This window comes from Engystomops pustulosus, chromosome 7 (assembly GCF_040894005.1).
Source record: "Engystomops pustulosus chromosome 7, aEngPut4.maternal, whole genome shotgun sequence".
NCBI lineage: Eukaryota > Metazoa > Chordata > Amphibia > Anura > Leptodactylidae > Engystomops > Engystomops pustulosus.
In genome coordinates, this window is record NC_092417.1 from 3475620 (window position 1) to 3495618 (window position 19999).

The following is a 19999-nucleotide window of genomic DNA, read 5'->3' on the forward strand; positions in this document are numbered from 1 at the left end:
AAACTACAACCAAAACCCATGTATTTTTTTTCGCAAAGTGCCAATGCGACAATTTAAGCCGTAACTTATTGCTCCCTGCTTTTTCGCAGGTTTGAATTGTATAGGCATCTGAGGACACCAATACAGTAGAAATAAGGAGAAAAAGTTTGGATTATCTTTGTAGCTTCCTTCTAGGGTCCTGGGCTGCAAGAGGATGACGAACACTGCCCTTGGGTGATAGTAAGGGTGCCCATAGAGAAGGCTCTGAGTGCCACCTCTGGCACCTGTGCCATAGGTTCGCCACCACTGTTCTAGGCAATGAGACTGACAGTCCGGACCCCAACGGAGAACTTCTCCCATCTTCCAATTAAGGACGGGTGCGTGACAATCTCGTGGTCGAAGTCCAGGCACAAGGTCAGGGTAGGCGGCAGAGATTCAAAGTCAGAGTCTGGTCCGGGGTCAGCAACAGGAGGTCCAAGCAGAAGGTTATGGGAACACAGCACACAGGACAGCATCACGGAGGAACACTGGTACCAGGGAACACGGAGGGACTCAGGTAACACTGGAACACAGAGGGACTCAGGAACGCAGGAGACACAGGAACGCAGGAGACACAGGAATCTCAAGCAAATCGCAGAATAGCTTTCTCTCAGGCTGTGAGGCACAAAGATCCGGCAAGGGCTTGCAGGAAGAGACAGGCTTATATAGAGTTAGTGAAATGGCCAGTGCCAATTAATGGCGCGCTGGAACTTTAAATCTTTGCTGGATCAACAAACCAGAAGTGATTGTGATGATCTGATTCTGTGTCCTGATTGGCTGGGCTGTTTGTGCACATTCATGTGGATGCCCTCATTGCCTCAGTGCCCTTAGCTGATGTCACAACCATGAAGTCCTGCCCACTGCAGGAGAAGCGGAGAGGATTTTACAGATAGGGCTGATAGATATATGAGACTGTATCTCAGAATAGGCAGAAGTCAGCAGCAGGATACAGGTATCACTGCAGAGGAGAACAGGCTACTGCACCGCCCTCCACCCCCGGTTTGCATCCATATAATAAGGTTAGATTATCATATGGATACGTATGGGAATGAGGGCAGTGCAGGAGCCTGTATACAGGGATCACAGCCCGGCACAGCATGGAGGGAGAGACCGGCCCATCAGCTGTTTGAGGGCTACGGCCCACAGAGAATCCTCCTGCTGAACTCTATGGCCAATCAGCGCACAGAGGCAGCGGCACATGAAGGGTTAATCATTATGGTAATGGATCTTCCTCTTCACATGAGAAATCTTAGTGTTTTCAGGAGCTGGTTGGGTGTCTCCCGGTGGTGTTGGGTGTAGCTGACATTGGGTCTAACTGTTCAAACCGGGAACGTGGCTCATTATGAAGGGACAGTCATGACAAGACTATTTTTTAGGGGAAAAATATGAACATTGTAGAATGTTGTTTACATATTCATGGCCGTATATATAAGTATGTAGGGATTACCCGCAACAGTCCTGGTTTCTGAGGAACAGTCCAAATCCTTAGGGTCCATTCCACCGTTCTGTGTGGAGAAGGGAGCCTCAGCTTCCTGCTTCACCATTGAGCAGGAGTGATGACACCAATATATCACTGCCCTCCGAGCCACACACCAAAGTGGCAGGGGGATACCGGGCCTAGGTGGGTATTAGTTTTTGGTTATGAAGGAGGTATATGAAATTGGGGCACAAAAGTTGTACATTATCCGAGGGGGGGGGCACAATAGTGAGCATTTTAAGTGGGGGGCACAATATGGTGTTGTTTAGGGTGGTGACAAATAAGAATTGGGCATTTTACAGTTTAGGGGCATTCTATAACATGCAAGTTACAATAATTGGGGCATTATATTGTGTGGGAGTAGAAGAAGGGGCATTATACTGTGTGGATAGGCCACAAGTAGACATTATACCAAGTGGAAGTCCCTAGGGGTGGCCAAAGATAGTTTGTAGGTTGTAAGGGGAGGAAGGTATTATTGTGTGGGGACATTAGGATATGGGTTCAGGGTGGATTAAAAGACATGTTCTGAAAACTTTTAAAAAGTTCTGACTTGGAGCTAAGACTCTCAGAAATAATCCATCATCACAGCTGCCAAGTAAATGTAAATGTAAGCTACCGGTGACATCATACATGTAGAGACTCGTCTTCTAGACCAAAATAACATGTTACATATATCCATGATATGGGTAATTGACTTGGAACACAAATATCATTAATATATCCAAAAATCAGGCACTTGGGAAAGTATCGCACATTTTTGAGCCCTGGAAGCTGTACACCCAGCTGCACTCCCAGCTAGTAAGTCGGCCAACCGAGTGAACACCTCAAATCTCAAATCTTCCACCATTCTGCCTGCTGTGACTTGAAATTAAATATAAAATACAAAGAAAAAACATAACATTCAGTTAGGTGTATCCACCAACACTTTACTCCTGAAGAGCTTTTCATAATTTGGTTGTTGTTTCTGTCTCCTTAGGATTCCGGAGATCCCCACACTATTGAAGCCATACTGCGAGCACCTGCTGAAAACAATGATGGAGAGATTGACTTTAAGGAATTTTTAGAACTTGTATCAAAAGTTGCTGTTGCTTATTTTGAAGCTCCGAGGTCCAAGAAAGGTCAGATCTCTGCATCCCAAAAAGGTTCATTGCTGCACCCATCAACATCCTCAAAAACATGTGAATTAACCCCAAAACAAGATTGAACCAAGAGAGAGGGCTCAACCCAAGATCAAATCCTCAAACATGACAAAACCCAGAAAGAAGATCCAACTGAGAAAAGTGAGCCAACTCAAAGACAAGCTCTAACCCAAAAACAAGACCCAAACCAGATGAAGGACCCAATACTGAAACAGGACCCAACAGAGAAACAAAACCCAATCCACAAACAAGATCAAACCAAAACACAAGATGCAGCCCCAAAATTTGATTCATTCCAAAAATTAGACCCAACCCAGAATCAAGACACAACCCAAAAAAACAGAACAAACCAAGGAACAAGATTCCAGACAAAAACAAGAACCAACAGAGATAAAACACTGAAGCACAAGAAGAACAAACTAAGAAAGAAGCAACAAACAAAAAACAATGTTCAGTTCTTCTGCGAGATCAGACCCAAAAACAAGACCAAACCGAGAAACAAGAACCTATCCAAAAACAAGATCCAGCTCAGAAACAAGAACAAATCGAGAAGAAAGACCCAAACCAGAAATAACACTTTATAAGGAAGGAAGACTCCACTCAGCCAACCAAAAGCATAATTCAGCTCATGAGCCTGACCCTCAAACTGGCTCCAACCCAAAAGAAGATCCAACCAAACAAGACTCAACTCATCTAACTGAAAACACAAAAAGTAGAGAAGTCACAAAAAGAAAATCTACCTGAGAAACAGGAACAAGAATCCAATCAAATAGACCAAACTTTGAAGCAAGACCCAAGCAAAAAAGAGAACCTAACCCAGAAAAAACCCAACCAAAATGGAAGATCCATCTAAGAAAAAAGACTCAACTAAAAAAGGAGACCCAATTCAAAAGCAAGACCCCATCATAAAGATCCTGAAACAAGATGTGACTGTAAATAGGACTAAAAAAGAGGACGCCGCTCTGAGTGAGGGTCTAAGCAAGAAAGAAGACACAGCTCAGAACCAATGCTCTGTACAAAAAGATCCAAAGCAGAAACCAGATCCAACAAAGAAACAATGTTCAGCCCTCATGCAAGATATGACCCAGAAGCAGGACTGGACATTAAAGCAGGATCCAATCCAAAAAGATGACCCAAACAAAGAGGAAGATCAAGGTCAGAATAAAGACCCAACCAAACCAGAAGCCCCGACTCAGCAACAAGACCCAACCAAAAAAAAGACCTGATGATTCAGAAAAATAGACTAATGAAAGTGGACCCAGCTCTGAAAGAGGACCAAGGCAAAGAGAAGACCCGGGTCAGAAACAAGTGGACACTGAAGAAGGATCCAAAAAGATGACCCAAACCAAAAGGAAGACCCATCTCAGAAAAAAGACCCAACCAGAAAGAAGACTCAACCTCAGTCTAATAAAATCACTGTCACCAGTCAGTCCTTGGTGTTTGTATAATTACTGTCATCAGTCAGTCCACAATCTTTAATAATCATTGTCCCTGCTTCTCAGTCTAGTATAATTACTATCACCAGTCAGTTCCCAATCAAGTATAATCACTGCCACCAGTCAATCCTAAGTCTAGTATAATCACTGCCACCAGTCAGTCCTCAGTCTAGTATAATCACTACCACCAGTCAGTCATCAGTCTAGTATAATCACTACCACCAGTCAGTCCTCAGTCTAGTATAATCACTGCCACCAGTCAGTCCTCAGTCTAGTATAATCACTGCCACCAGTCAGTCCACAGTCTAGTATAATCACTACCACCAGTCAGTCCTTGGTGTTTGTATAATCACTACCACCAGTCAGTGCTCAGTCTAGTATAATCACTGTCACCAGTCAGTCCTCTGTCTAGTATTATCATTGTCACCAGTCAGTCCTCAGTCTAGTATAAACACTGCCACCAGTCAGTCCTCAGTCTAGTATTATCATTGTCACCAGTCAGTCCTCAGTCTAGTATAATCACTGCCACCAGTCAGTCCTTGGTGTCTGTATAATCACTGTCACCAGTCAGTCCTCAGTCTAATATAATCACTGTCACCAGTCAGTCCTCAGTCTAGTATAATCACTGGCACCAGTCAGTCCTCTGTCTAGTATAATCACTGTCACCAGTCAGTCCTCAGTCTAGTATAATCACTGTCACCAGTCAGTCCCCAGTCTAGTATAATCACTGGCACCAGTCAGTCCTCTGTCTAGTATAATCACTGTCACCAGTCAGTCCTCAGTCTAGTATAATCACTGTCACCAGTCAGTCCTCAGTCTAGTATAATCACTACCACCAGTCAGTCCTTGGTGTTTGTATAATCACTGCCACCAGTCAGTCCTCAGTCTAGTATTATCATTGTCACCAGTCAGTCCTCAGTCTAGTATAATCACTGCCACCAGTCAGTCCTCAGTCTAGTATAATCACTGCCACCAGTCAGTCCTCAGTCTAGTATTATCATTGTCACCAGTCAGTCCTCAGTCTAGTATAATCACTGTCACCAGTCAGTCCTCAGACTAGTATAATCACTGTCACCAGTCAGTCCTCAGTCTACTATCATCGCTACCACCAGTCACTCCTCAGTCTAGTATCATCACTACCACCAATTGGTCCTCAGTTTAGTATCACCACCAGTCACTCCTCGGTGTAGTGTGATCTCTACCACCAGTCAGTCCTCATTGTGAAATAATCACTGTCACCAGTCAGTCCTCAGTCTAGTATAATCACTGTTACCAGTCAGTCCTCAGTCTAGTATAATCACTGCCACCAGTCAGTCCTCAGTCTAGTATAATCACTGCCACCAGTCAGTCCTCATTGTGAAATAATCACTGTCACCAGTCAGTCCTCAGTCTAGTATAATCACTGTTACCAGTCAGTCCTCAGTCTAGTATAATCACTGCCACCAGTCAGTCCTCAGTCTAGTATAATCACTGCCACCAGTCAGTCCTCAGTCTATTATAATCACTGTTACCAGTCAGTCCTCAGTCTAGTATAATCACTGCCACCAGTCAGTCCTCAGTCTACTATACACACTTCCACCAGTCAGTCCTCTGTCTAATATATTTACTTCCACCAGTCAGTCCACAGTCTAGTATAATCACTACCACCAGTCAGTTCTCAGTCTAGTATAATCACTACCACCAGTCAGTCCTCAGTCTAGTATAATCACTGTTATCAGTCAGTCCTCAGTCTAGTATCATCGCTACCATCAGTCAGTCCTCAGTCTAGTATAATCACTACCATCAGTCAGTCCTCAGTCTAGTATAATCACTACCATCAGTCAGTTCTCAGTCTAGTATAATCACTGTCACCAGTCAGTCCTCAGTCTAGTATCATCGCTACCACCAGTCAGTCCTCAGTCTAGTATAATCCCTTCCACCAGTCAGTCCACAGTCTAGTTTAATCACTACCACCAGTCAGTCCTCAGTCTAGTATAATCACTGTCACCAGTCAGTCCTCAGACTAGTATAACCACTGGCACCAGTCAGTCCTCAGTCTAGTATCATCGCTACCACCAGTCAGTCCTCAGTCTAGTATAATCACTGCCACCAGTCAGTCCTCAGTCTAGTATCATCGCTACCACCAGTCAGTCCTCAGTCTAGTATCATCGCTACCACCAGTCAGTCCTCAGTCTAGTATCATCGCTACCACCAGTCAGTCCTCAGTCTAGTATCATCACTGCCACCAGTCAGTCCTCAGTCTAGTATAATCACTACCACCAGTCAGTCCTCAGTCTAGTATCATCACTGCCACCAGTCAGTCCTCAGTGTTATATAATCACTACCACCAATTGGTCTTCAGTTTAGTATCACCACCAGTCGGTGCGCAGTGTAGTATAATCTCTACCACTAAACTGTACACAGTAGCTGCCCGCTCTGTTTTTGCTTCATTAGGGCCTGATGTAGCCTCTGAAACCAGGCTGGGGCAGGCTGATATGTTCAATCCTGCACCTCTGTTTTGAGACCCCATTCCCATTGTAGTGGCGAACGTCACAAGGTGCATGCCCTGAGCGCCATCTGCAACATCCCCCACCGGGGCCTTTTCTTGGGGCCTGGAGGCAGCCGGGGCCCAGAATACTGGAGTGACTGGCGGTTCCGGCCTAGGCACGCTGTGGTCACGGTGCTTGGTATGGGGACCGGAGGCCTGTCCTACAGTCTGGCAGCGCTCCAGCAGGTGGTGTGTGCAAGAAATATGGAGGGAGAGGCTGATGTACTGGGTCTCCCTGGGGCAACCCCTGACTGTCTGTAAGATAAGTCCCTGGGTAATGGATGGGGAGCCCGTGGTGGTAACAGTCATATCCAGGGATCAGGCTGAGGCAACGTTGTGCAAATCAACTTATGGTTCTTTATTGAACAGTTCTCAGGACATGGGCCTAAATGGTCAAACAGCAGATGCTGGTGCTGGAGTGTTCGTGGAGGGTGGTCCTCAGGAATACTACAAGCCTGGTAGTAGGTGATGGGATAATGGAGATGGAGCTGTCTCCAAACTGTGGAAGCTGCAGCTCTGGATTAGAGTCTCCTGACTCCTGGGATTGGTTTCTGGTTCAGCACTGAAGGTTTGCTCCACACTTTATGGGGCTCATGTACTAAGGGCCCCACGGACCGCACTTTCGTCAGACATCCCGGCGATTTCCGATGTGCGCCGCTGGGACAGGTATTTAAAAGTGTTTTTTGGTGCACTGATTGGATTTTGGAGCCGGCTTTCATGCAACAAAAATCTGGGGGCGGGGCTGTCGGACGATCCGTAAAAATTCATAAAAATTGTGTCGCAAGCCAAGCACTTACTTGCAGAAGAAGAAGGTGAACTCCGGGGACCTGAGCGGGGAAGCGACACATGCAGGATATCGGGCGCAGGATCTTAGTGAATCGCGGCACACTCCGGATCGGGGATCGCGATGTGGACAGGTAAGTACATGTGCCCCTATCTCTTCCCTCTCAGACTCCTGTAGTCTGGACTGCTGACAGACTCTGAAGGACAGACTCCTGAGGAGGAGCATGAGGTCTGGACTGGACCAGGTGCTCCCCCTGCACTGGGGTTTTATACTCCCCTGGTCAGGTGGTAGCACCTCTCCAATCACACTCCAGTTTACAATACAGCCATATAAGTGGGTAACATCTTACACCAATTTAACTATTGCCTTTCCAGGCAGAGGCTACAGCTGCTGTTACCTGAGATCTCCCTGCATTAACCCTTGGGTGAGTTGCACAGGCTCACCAGATGGATCCTGACAGGTAGAGGCCTCATTTGCAACTACTCTGTTGCCTATACGTTGGCAGGGGTGTTGCATACCCCCTAGGTAATCGAAAGAGCCGCCCACAGCTCGGGTATGGACCGGATGGGAAGGAAAACCAAAGATGGCCAGCAGCGTATAGCTTCCAGATAGTACATGCACACTACAGCATGTGCACTTTTTGGGAAGTGCTGAGCTATCTGCAGTGCATGGGAGACAAACCGCCCACGGTCCTAGCTACAAGCACCGGGGTTGGTGTCGGACTGGTACATAAAAATGAGGACTGTACAGTTGGTAGCTAATGCCCATAAAGCAACTGCTTGCTAAGTGTCATGTGCTGTAATCCACTCCTTGCACCAAGGCCTGAAAATTTGTCCGAAGACACGTCACCCAGGTGGCATCATCATAAACATAACTGATAGGTATAATACATACGGTATACCTGCCATCTGACTGTCTTACCCTCCTGTATGACGTCTAGGTTTTAGGCGTAAGCCTGTGGTCAGAATTTTGACATAAAGACGTTCTGACACAGTCTTGGCTACATCCCTGCAAAGTCTAAAGAAAGAGGTTATATGTAGAGATGAGCGAGCACTAAAATGCTCGAGTGCTCGTTATTCGAGACAAACTTTTCCCGATGCTCGAGTGCTCGTTTCGAGTAACGAGCCCCATTGAAGTCAATGGGAGACTCGAGCATTTTTCAAGGGGACCAAGGCTCTGCACAGGGAAGCTCGGCCAAACACCTGGGAACCTCAGAAAAGGATGGAAACACCATGGAAATGGACAGGAAACAGCAGGGGCAGCATGCATGGATGCCTCTGAGGCTGCTTAATCGCACCATTATGCCAAAATTATGGGCAACAGCATGGCCATGACAGAGTGACCGAATGAGGCTAGATAGCATCTAAAACATGCAATAATTGACCCTGACACTATAGGGGACGGCATGCAGAGGCAGCGGCAGCAGCGGCAGGCTAGAGAGTGGCATGGCGACATACCCTAAATGGACTCAGGCTTCAAACCAATGGGTGGCAGAGAGGAACCAAAGGAGGTGAGCAAGAAGCGCTCAAATAATATCAGTACATGATAAAAGTTTGCCAGTATATTTTGTGGATTACACAGCAGGGTGGCGACAAAGTTAACATGGAAGCCATGAAAACAATCCAAAATTCTGCCTGACACAGCTCGTTTGATAAGGGGACGATGTATGGAGGCAGTGAACTAGTAGTAGATTAAAGGTGCTGCAGTTAAAACTTTGTTAGTTGGATCTTGGCATGGAGCTGGCGCTCCGCTGCCAGGCGAGCTTTCGCCAATCCAAGCCCCTGTCTCTAGGCTACTCCCCAAACAGCACTTCTAAGAACCTTTTGTATAAGATCAAGTGTAGTAGCGTTCTTATAAGTTTGGGATATGGCGGGTGAGGGGAATGTAAACATCTGCGCAAGAAGCGCTGAAATAATATCCGTAAATGAAAAAAGTTTTCCAGTATATTTTGTGGATTACAAAGCAGGGTGGCGACAAAGTTAACAAGCTTGATGCGGAATGCCCTGTAATAGCTCTTGGGCGGTGTGCCTTTTATCACCTAGGCTCAGCAGTTTGAGCACCGCCTGCTGTCGCTTAGCGACGGCACTGCTGCTGTGCCTAGAGCTACCGACTGATGGCGCCATGCCCACGGATGGTAATTCGGAGGAGGAGGTGGAGGAGGGGTGGGAGGAGGAGGAGGCATAGTAGGCCTGAAACACCTGGACCGAGGTAGGCCCCGCAATCCTCTGCGTCGGCAGTATATGACCAGCCGCAGGGTCAGACTCGGTCCCAGCCTCCACCAAGTTAACCCAATGTGCCGTCAGCGATATATAGTGGCCCTGCCAGGCAGCACTCGTCCACATGTCCGTGGTCAGGTGGACCTTGTCAGAAACGGCGTTGGTCAGGGCACGGATTATGTTGTCTGACACGTGCTGGTGCAGGGCTGGGACGGCACATCGGGAAAAGTAGTGGCGGCTGGGGACCGAATACCGAGGGGCGGCCGCCGCCATGAGGCTGCGAAAGGCCTCGGTCTCTACTAGCCTATAGGGCAGCATCTCCAGGCTTAGCAATCTGGAGATGTGCACATTAAGGGCTTGGGCGTGCGGGTGGGTTGCACTATATTTGCGTTTCCGCTCCAGCGTCTGGGGTATGGAGAGCTGAACGCTGGTGGATGCTGTGGAGGATCGTGGAGGCGACGATGGGGTTTTTGTGCCAGAGTGGGGTGTTTAGCATTCATATGCCTGCGCATACTGGTGGTAGTTAAGCTAGTAGTGGTGGAACCCCTGCTGATCCTGGTTTGGCAAATGTGGCACACCACAGTCCGTCGGTCATCCGGTGTTTCCTTAAAGAACCTCCAGACTTCTGAAAATCTAGCCCTCGCAGCAGGAGCCCTCGCCACGGGAGCTTCACTAGTTGACACATTTGGCGCTGATGCACCTGCTCTGGCCCTGCCTCTCCGTCTGGCCCCACCACTGCCTCTTCCAACCTGTTCTGGTCGAGGACTCTCCTCCGTCTCAGAAGCACTGTGTTCACCCGGCCTCTCAACCCAGCTTGGGTCTGTCACCTCATCATCCTCCGATCCCTCAGTCTGCTCCCCCCTCGGACTTCCTGCCCTGACAACAACTTCACCACTGTCTGACAACCGTGTCTCCTCATCGCCGGACACCTCTTTACACACTTCTTCCACTACGTCAACAAGGTCATCATCACCCACAGACTGCGACTGGTGGAAAACCTGGGCATCGGAAAATTGCTCATCAGCAACCGGACAAGTGGTTAGTGACTGTGGGAAGGGTCCAGAAAACAGTTCCTCAGAGTATGCCGGTTCAAATGGCAAATTTTGCTGGGAGGGGGCAGACTGGGGGGGAGGAGGCTGAGGTGCAGGAGCTGGAGGAGTGCCGATTTCGGTGACATGGGTGGACTGCGTGGAAGACTGACTGGTGGACAAATTCCTCGAAGCATTGTCGGCAATCCACGACATCACCTGTTCGCACTGTTCTGGCCTCAACAGTGCTCTACCACGAGTCCCAGTAACTTCAGACATGAACCTAGGGAGTGTAGCTCTGCGGCGTTCCCCTGCTCCCTCATCAGCAGGTGGTGTCTCACCCCGCCCAGGACCACGGCCTCTGACCCCTGCAGTAGTTGGACGCCCACGTCCCCGCCCTCGGCCTCTACCCCTAGCCCTCGGGTTAAACATTTTGAAAATGAGAGTTATAACTTTTTTTTTTTTTTTAAACTTTTTTTTGTTTTTTTTTGTTTTTTTGTGTTTTTTAGTTTTTAAAACCAAACGATGCTATCCTATTGCTATGGCTATTTTCTAGCCAAGTATTACAGCACACTACTATGCCAGATGAGATGACGCTGAGTTATGAAAAAAATAAACGTAAAATAAAAAAGGAAATGGCAGACTGTGCCTAATTGAAATACAACCCTGGCCCCTAATAAATTTTCCCACTTTGGTCTTTGTGATGGATATGTGCGTCACTAAGCGCAAAACACAGTGGTCGCAAGTCTCACTCCAAATTGCTCCCAATTTGATAGTAGATGCACTGCAGCAAGTACAGCCACCAGCAGATCAACCAGAAATCAAATATATATAACGCTACTGTAGGCGTAAGTAAGACGTTTGTATTCTCCTATGGCTATTTTCTAGCCAAGTATTACAGCACACTACTATGCCAGATGAGATGACGCTGAGTTATGAAAAAAATAAACGTAAAATAAAAAGAAACTGGCAGACTGTGCCTAATTCTACTCAAACCCCTAATAAATTTTCCCACTTTGGTGTTTGAGGTGGATATGTGTGTCACTAAGAGCTAAACACAACGGTAGCAAGTCCCCCTGCTAATTCCTCACAATATGGTACTAGCTGCACTACTAGTGCCAGCAAGCCCAGCCACAAGCAAACAAAAAAAAAATGTATAACGTTATTGTAGCCCTAAGAAGGGCTGTTGGGTTCTTTGAGAATCACTCCTGCCTAACAGTAAGCTAATAGAACAGCCTAACGCTTTCCCTGACCAGTAGCAGCTCTCTCCCTAGCGGCATCCAGACACAGAATGATCCGAGCAGCGCGGCCAGCGGCTAGTCTATCCCAGGGTCACCTGATCTGGCCAGCCAACCACTGCTATCCACGTGTAAGGGTACCACGTCATGCTGGGTGGAGTGCAGAGTCTCCTGGCTTGTGATTGGCTCTGTTTCTGGCCGCCAAAAAGCAAAACAGCGGGAGCTGCCATTTTCTCGAGCGGGCGAAATACTCGTCCGAGCAACGAGCAGTTACGAGTACGCTAATGCTCCAACCAGCATCAAGCTCGGACGAGTATGTTCGCTCATCTCTAGTTATATGCAAACTGACTTAAGTTGTGCAAAAACAGTAATCACACTGGCTTTACCAGCCCAATGGGTGCACAGCTTAAAGGAAACCTACCAGTTAGAATGGTAGGGGTAAGCTGTAAGTACCGAGCACCAGCTCAGGGTGAGCTAAGGGTGAGCTGGTGCCGGTACTTACTTTCATTAGTGTTATTAACTGCTGTATCGCGGTTTTAACACTTTTTAAACTTTAGAGCAGAAGAGGCTTCGGCGCTGCGTGAGCACGCCTCCATAGGAAATAGCGGAGATGTTGCACGCGCACGGTCACGCCCAGCGCCGAAGCCTCTTCTGCTCTAAAGTTTAAAAAGTGTTAAAACCGCGATACAGCAGTTAATAACACTAATGAAAGTAAGTACCGGCACCAGCTCACCCTGAGCTCACCCTGAGCTGGTGCTCGGTACTTACTGCTTACCCCTACCATTCTAACTGGTAGGTTTCCTTTAAAACATTACCATGACGTTACTGGAAGCAGCACGGCTACCTCGGGTTGCAAGGCACACCATGTATTGTCTACACTGGGAAAGAAGCCTTTGCTTCATCGTTTAAGTGCTAATAAAGCTGGGTGAACACTGAACTGCTGGTTTTCTTTGTTGAAACTGTTCTGTACGTTATCTGAAAGAGGTTTTACATTTTTAGTGGCTCAGGGGTAGTTGTGCTGAGCTCCGGGGGAATCAGCCTCATCAGCCGGTGAATCTGTAGAGCCCATCCTCATGGACGGATCTAAGAACAAGTAGATGGGCCCTCGAGCTAGCGCCATTGCTCCATCTGTAGCCTCCAACTCTTCTGGAGCCGGGTCATCACCCCACTGAGAAGGAATCGCTGGAAGGTCAACCCTCACCGGAACTTCTGGATCTGCTTCATCCTCAGCGGCTTCTTTGGCCATGGAAGACCCTTGAGAGCCGCACATACTTGCAACTGGAGAGTGTTTTCCTGGACCAGTCCTGGTCCATGGATGGCATTGGGGCCTGTGCTCATGATGGCGGTAGACGGGGCACTCACAGGGGTCACTATTTGGGGCACTGCAGATTGGGGAACAGATGAAAGATGCAGCCAGGAATCCTCATTGTACAGATCCTTGTAGGCGTTTCTCTTGGGATCTGGAATCCAGAGGAGGCCGCCGGGGCCCAGAATACCGGAGTGGCTGGCGGCCAAGGGTGCGCTGTGGTCATGGTGCTTAGTATGGGGACTGGAGGGCTGTCCTACAGCCTGGCAGGTCTCCAGCAGGTGGTGTCTGTAAGATATGTCCCTGGGTGATGGATGGGGAGCCTGTGGTGGTAACAGCCGTATCCAGGGATCAGACGGAGGCAACGTTGTGCAAATCAACTCACGGTTCTTTATTGAACAGGTAGCAGCCAACTGGCCAGAACGGTGAAACAGAAGATCTAGATTCAGATACTGGAGTGGTCGTGGAGAGTGGTCCGCAGAAATAGTGCTCCAGCCTGGCAGTAGGTGCTGGGATAATTGAGATGGAGCTGTGTCCAAACTGTGGAAGCTGCAGCTCTGGATTAGAGTCTCCTGACTTTGTTCCCGAAATTGGTTTCTGTATTAGCACTGAAGGTGTGCTCCCCACTATCTCTTCACTCTCAGACTCCTGTAGTCTGGACTGCTGACAGACTTTGAAGGACAGACTCCTGAGAAGGAGCATGAGGTCTGGACTGCCTGTATGCTGGCAGGGGTATTGTTATCCCTTAAATCTGGTCTTTGATGTTGCTAAGGTAGACTGGGCATCAGTGGAGGGCAGAATGGTGGAAATGTTATGTTCTCCTGGAGGTTGTATGTTCTCCTGGAGGTTATATGTTCTCCTGGAGGTTGTATGTTCTCCTGGAGGTTATAGGTTCTCCTGGAGGTTGTATGTTCTCCTGGAAGTTATATGTTCTCCTGGAGGTTGTATGTTCTCCTGGAAGTTATATGTTCTCCTGGAGGTTATATGTTCTCCTAGAGGTTATATGTTCTCCTGGAGGTTGTATGTTCTCCTGGAGGTTGTATGTTCTCCTGGAGGTTGTATGTTCTCCTGGAGGTTATATGTTCTCCTGGAGGTTATATGTTCTCCTAGAGGTTATATGTTCTCCTGGAGGTTGTATGTTCTCCTAGAGGTTGTATGTTATTCAGGAGGTTATATGTTCTCGTGGAGGTTGTATGTTATTCGGGAGGTTATATGTTCTCGTGGAGGTTGTATGTTATTCGGGAGGTTATATGTTCTCCTAGAGGTTGTGTGTTCTCCTGGAGGTTGTATGTTATTCCATAGGTAAAAAGTTCTCCTGGAGGTTATATGTTCTCCTGGAGGTTATATGTTCTCCTGGAGGTTATATGTTATACGGGAGGTTGTATGTTCTCCTGGAGGTTATATGTTATACGGGAGGTTGTATGTTCTCCTGGAGGTTATATGTTCTCCTGGAGGTTATAGGTTCTCCTTTAGGTTATATGTTCTCCTGGAGGTTGTATGTTATTCGGCAGGTTATATGTTCTCCTAGAGGTTTTCTGTTCTCCTGTAGGTTGTATGTTATTCAAGAGGTAAAAAGTTCTCCTGGAGGTTATATGTTATTGGGGAGGTTGTATGTTCTTCTGGAGGTTGTGTGTTCTCCTAGAGGTTGTGTGTTCTCCGGGAGGTTGTATGTTATTCGGCAGGTTACTTTTCTCCTGGAGGTTGTATGTTATTCGAGAAGTAAAAAGTTCTCCTGGAGGTTGTATGTTATTTTGGAGGTTATATGTTCTCCTGGAGGATATGTTCTCCTGGAGGTTGTATGTTATTCGGGAGGTTATATGTTATTCGGGAGGTTGTATGTTCTCCTGGAGGTTGTATGTTATTTGGGAGGTTGTATGTTCTCCTGGAGGTTATATGTTCTCCTGGAGGTTATATGTTCTCCTGGAGGTTATATGTTATTCGGGAGGTTATATGTTCTCCTGGAGGTTGTATGTTCTCCTGGAGGTTGTATGTTCTCCTGGAGGTTATATGTTATTCGGGAGGTTATATGTTCTCCTGGAGGTTATATGTTCTCCTGGAGGTTGTATGTTATTCGGGAGGTTGTATGTTCTCCTGGAGGTTATTTGTTATTCGGGAGGTTATATGTTCTCCTGGAGGTTGTATGTTCTCCTGGAGGTTATATGTTATTCGGGAGGTTATATGTTCTCCTGGAGGTTATATGTTCTCCTGGAGGTTGTATGTTATTCGGGAGGTTATATGTTCTCCTGGAGGTTATATGTTCTCCTGGAGGTTGTATGTTCTCCTTGAATTTATATGTTCTCCTAGAGGTTGTATGTTCTCCTGGAGGTTGTATGTTCTCCTAGAGGTTGTATGTTATTGGGGAGGTTGTATGTTCTTCTGGAGATTGTGTGTTCTCCTAGAGGTTGTGTGTTCTCCGGGAGGTTGTATGTTATTCGGCAGGTTATATGTTCTCCTGGAGGTTGTATGTTATTCGAGAAGTAAAAAGTTCTCCTGGAGGTTGTATGTTCTCCTGGAGGTTATATGTTCTCCTGGAGGTTATATGTTCTCCTGGAGGTTGTATGTAATTTTGGAGGTTATATGTTCTCCTGGAGGTTGTATGTTCTCCTGGAGGTTGTATGTTCTCCTCGAGGTTATATTTTCTCCTGGAGGTTATATGTTCTCCTGGTGGTTGTATGTTCTCCTGGAGGTCGTATGTTATTGGGGAGGTTGTATGTTCTCCTGGAGGTTGTATGTTATTCGGGAGGTTATATGTTATTCGGGAGGTTGTATGTTCTCCTGGAGGTTATTTGTTATTCGGGAGATTATATGTTCTCCTTGAATTTATATGTTCTCCTAGAGGTTGTATGTTCTCCTGGAGGTTGTATGTTCTCCTGGAGGTTGTATGTTCTCGTGGAGATTGTATGTTCTCCTGGAGGTTGTATGTTCTCCTGGAGGTTGTATGTTATTCGGGAGGTTGTGTGTTATTCGGGAGGTTGTATGTTCTTCTAGAGGTTGTGTGTTCTCCGGGAGGTTGTATGTTATTCTGCAGGTTATATGTTCTCCTGGAGGTTGTATGTTATTCTGCAGGTTATATGTTCTCCTGGAGGTTGTATGTTATTCGAGAGGTAAATAGTTCTCCTGGAAGTTATATGTTCTCCTGGAGGTTGTATGTCGTTCAGGAGGTTGTATGTTATTCGGGAGGTTGTATGTCGTTCAGGAGGTTGTATGTTATTCGGGAGGTTGTATGTTCTCCTGGAGGTTGTATGTTATCCTGAAGGTTGTATGTTCTCCTGGAGGTTGTATGTTCTCCTGGAGGTTGTATGTTCTCCCGGAGGTTGTATGTTCTCCTGGAGGTTGTATGTTCTCCTGGAGGTTGTATTTTATTCGGGAGGTTATATGTTCTTCTGGAGGTTGTATGTTCTCCTGGAGGTTATATGTTCTCCTGGAGGTTATATGTTCTCCTGGAGGTTGTATGTTATTCGGGAGGTTATATGTTCTCCTGGAGGTTATATGTTCTCCTGGAGTTTGTATGTTATTCGGGAGGTTGTGTGTTATTCGGGAGGTTGTATGTCGTTCAGGAGGTTGTATGTTATTCGGGAGGTTGTATGTTCTTCGGAAGGTTATATGTTCTCCTGGAGGTTGTATGTTATTCGGGAGGTTGTGTGTTATTCGGGAGGTTGTATGTTATTTGGGAAGTTGTATGGTATTCGGGAGGTTGTATGTTCTCCTGGAGGTTGTGTGTTCTCCTGGAGGTTGTATGTTCTCTGGGAGGTTATATGTTCTCCTGGAGGTTGTATGTTCTCCGGGAGGTTATATGTTCTCCTGGAGGTTGTATGTTCTCCGGGAGGTTATATGTTCTCCTGGAGGTTGTATGTTCTCCTGGAGGTTATATGTTCTCCTGGAGGTTGTGTGTTCTCCTGGAGGTTATATGTTCTCCTGGAGGTTGTGTGTTCTCCTGGAAGTTGTATGTTCTCTGGGAGGTTATATGTTCTCCTGGAGGTTGTGTGTTCTCCTGGAGGTTATATGTTCTCCTGGAGGTTGTGTGTTCTCCTGGAAGTTGTATGTTCTCTGGGAGGTTATATGTTCTCCTGGAGGTTGTGTGTTCTCCTGGAGGTTGTATGTTCTCCTGGAGATTGTATGTTATCCGGGAGGTTATATGTTCTCCTGGAGGTTATATGTTCTCCTGGAGGTTATATGTTCTCCTGGAGGTTGTATGTTCTCCTGGAGGTTGTATGTTGTCCTAGAGGTTATATGTTCTCTTGGAGGTTGTATGTTCTCCTGGAGGTTGTATGTTCTCCTGGAGGTTATATGTTCTCCTGGAGGTTGTATGTTCTCCTAGAGGTTATATGTTCTCTTGGAGGTTGTATGTTCTCCTGGAGGTTGTATGTTCTCCTGGAGGTTGTATGTTCTCCTGGAGGTTATATGTTCTCCTGGAGGTTATATGTTCTCCTGGAGGTTGTATGTTCTCTGGGAGGTTGTATGTTCTCCTGGAGGTTATATGTTCTCTTGGAGGTTGTATGTTCTCCTGGAGGTTGTATGTTCTCCTGGAGGTTGTATGTTCTCCGGGAGGTTGTATGTTCTCCTGGAGGTTGTATGTTCTCCTGGAGGTTGTGTGTTCTCCTGGAGGTTGTATGTTCTCCTGGCGGTTGTATGTTCTCCTGGAGGTTATATCTTCTCCTACAGGATGTGTGGGTGTGTGATTTTAGGAATATCTCATAGCTGCAGCGGTTCCCTCTGGTGGATGAGCCTCACAATTACATCACAACATTAGGAAATCCTTGATGCCCCCTGCTGGACTTTGTGCAGCCTCTTCCCATCTCCAGGTCTGCGTCCACTTTCAGTAATGTAAGTGGCAGCACATACTTGGATTCCCTGTGATCTGCAGTGACACAAGGTCTGGGCGCTCAATGGATGATGCACAAGAACAACAAGTCACAGAAAATCACTTACCTTTAACCTCTCTTGGAATCTCCTCCCTCCCAGCAGAGATGATGGCAGAGAAACCCCCATTTCCAATCCTTGGGGTCCCTTTCTAGATCACATTGTGCTGGTGGAGTCTTATCTCCTTTTTCTCCAAGGTAAATGCTCTGCTAAGAAGTTTCCCATGGAGATCCCCGATACAATGTGTGAGTGGTGTGAACCTTCCATGAAGATCATCATTAATGGGGATTGTCCATACCTCCCAACATTTGTGAAAGGGAAAGAGGGACAAAATGGCGGCACGCGTAGTGATCCCCCTAGGCCCCCCCCCCAATCACTCCCTGGCACGCCCCAAATTTTAACCATATAACAATAATAAAATTTATCTCAATAATAAATTTTTTTTTTTTATCCTTATTGGGATTTGAACCTAGAACCTGCAGTGTCCATGGATGATAATGACACAGCACCTCTAGCAACTGAGCTAAGAGCCCAGAAAAGATCTAGACGAGGAATTTTGGTAACTAAGAACTGAAGCCAACGTTTCGATTCCAGTTGAATCTTACTCAAGCATGCTTGAGAAAGATTCAACTGGAATCGAAACGTTGCAATTTTTATGCTTGGATGATGTTATAATAAAGACTATTTGGAACTGAACCGTACCGGGTGCTGTGGCTTCCTCCATCTATTATGGTAACTAAGAACTGTTACTGCTACTGTTACACTGTGACACAGATTTAATGCCTTGGTATATAGAGAGGGATCTTCTCAGAGATTATTATTGTAATTATTGAGACAATTATAACTATAAATATAATTATAGCGATGATTATTATTATTTTTACTATTATTAATAATTGTCTCCATAATAATAAAATAATACAATTCAGAATAATAATAGTCTCCATAATTACAATAATAATCTCTGAGAAGATCCCTCTCTATATATCAGGGCATTAAGTCTGTGTCACAGTGTAACAGTAGCAGATAACATTTCCTAGTTAAAAAAAATCCTTAGTTATGTAATCACTGGGCTCATAGCTCAGTGGGTAGAGGCTCCTATCTCTAATGCAGAGGGCCTGGGGTCTGAATCCCAGACTGGGCAAAAATGTATTTCATTTAACTAAAAAAAGAGCTTGTGTCTGGGGAAGACCTGGAGACCATATATGGACAGATGCTGATCTGAACCTGATGACGTGGTCCCTGCTCTCCGCTAACCCGACACATCTCTCAAAAGGATTCCCTGCCCAATGTCTGTAGAAACCATTCAGTAATATTAATTCAGGCTTTGAAAGTATTTACAGAGCCGGGAGGGAAAATCCATGACAATCTGACAGTTGCCCGTGACGCGGGGCAGAGGTAAGAAAAACGGGACTGTCCCGGCAAAATCGGGACGATTGGGAGCTATGATTCTGATGATGAGTCTGATTCTGGCCCTGGCAGCTAATCCTGATGGCTCAGAGATAGATGCAAGGATGGAGCAGACCCCAATCGTCTCTCCATGTTACTCTTCTATCCCCTAAGAACTCGGTCCCTTCTCCTGCTGTCAAGGACCGCGGCCATTGTGTTCTGTAAAGCCGGAGGAGAACATCGTCTACAGGTTGTCTCTATGTCTCTACTGCAGTGACTGAAGTAAATTGTCCCACCAGACCCCCGGCAGAGTCACCCGGACAATCAGGTCTCTTCTGAGTGGGTTACTGAGATTCTGTTCTCGCTTTCTCTGTGTGTTGGGGATAAGTCTGTGTCTGGACCTGATAGATTGCGAGTCCGTAACTAATCTCAGTGATTAAATGGAGAGGGGGTAGAATTCCCCCAGATTTCTAGGCAGGTCGGATCAATACAGTAAAAGTATTTGGTGTTGAATAACCTTCCCTCTGGTGTCATTTTGGGTCTCCCATGATCAGCGTCACATCACCCGGTCTTTGATTGGA

General features: G+C 46.5%; 2 protein-coding genes across 2 annotated transcripts in view; both read left to right on the forward strand.

Moving 5' to 3' along the window:
• The window catches only part of LOC140069134 (protein S100-A1-like), a 31398-nt gene extending 27335 nt beyond the window's left edge, over nucleotides 1–4063 (forward strand). The window contains exon 3 of the mRNA XM_072114499.1: nucleotides 2472–4063. Coding sequence (XP_071970600.1) covers nucleotides 2472–2699 — 228 coding nt within the window. The 3' untranslated portion in view covers nucleotides 2700–4063. The remainder of the gene's footprint in view (nucleotides 1–2471) is intronic.
• Nucleotides 1–19999, forward strand: part of LOC140069132 (uncharacterized) — a 137009-nt gene that overhangs the window by 71072 nt on the left and 45938 nt on the right. The gene's annotated exons all lie outside the window — the stretch shown is intronic.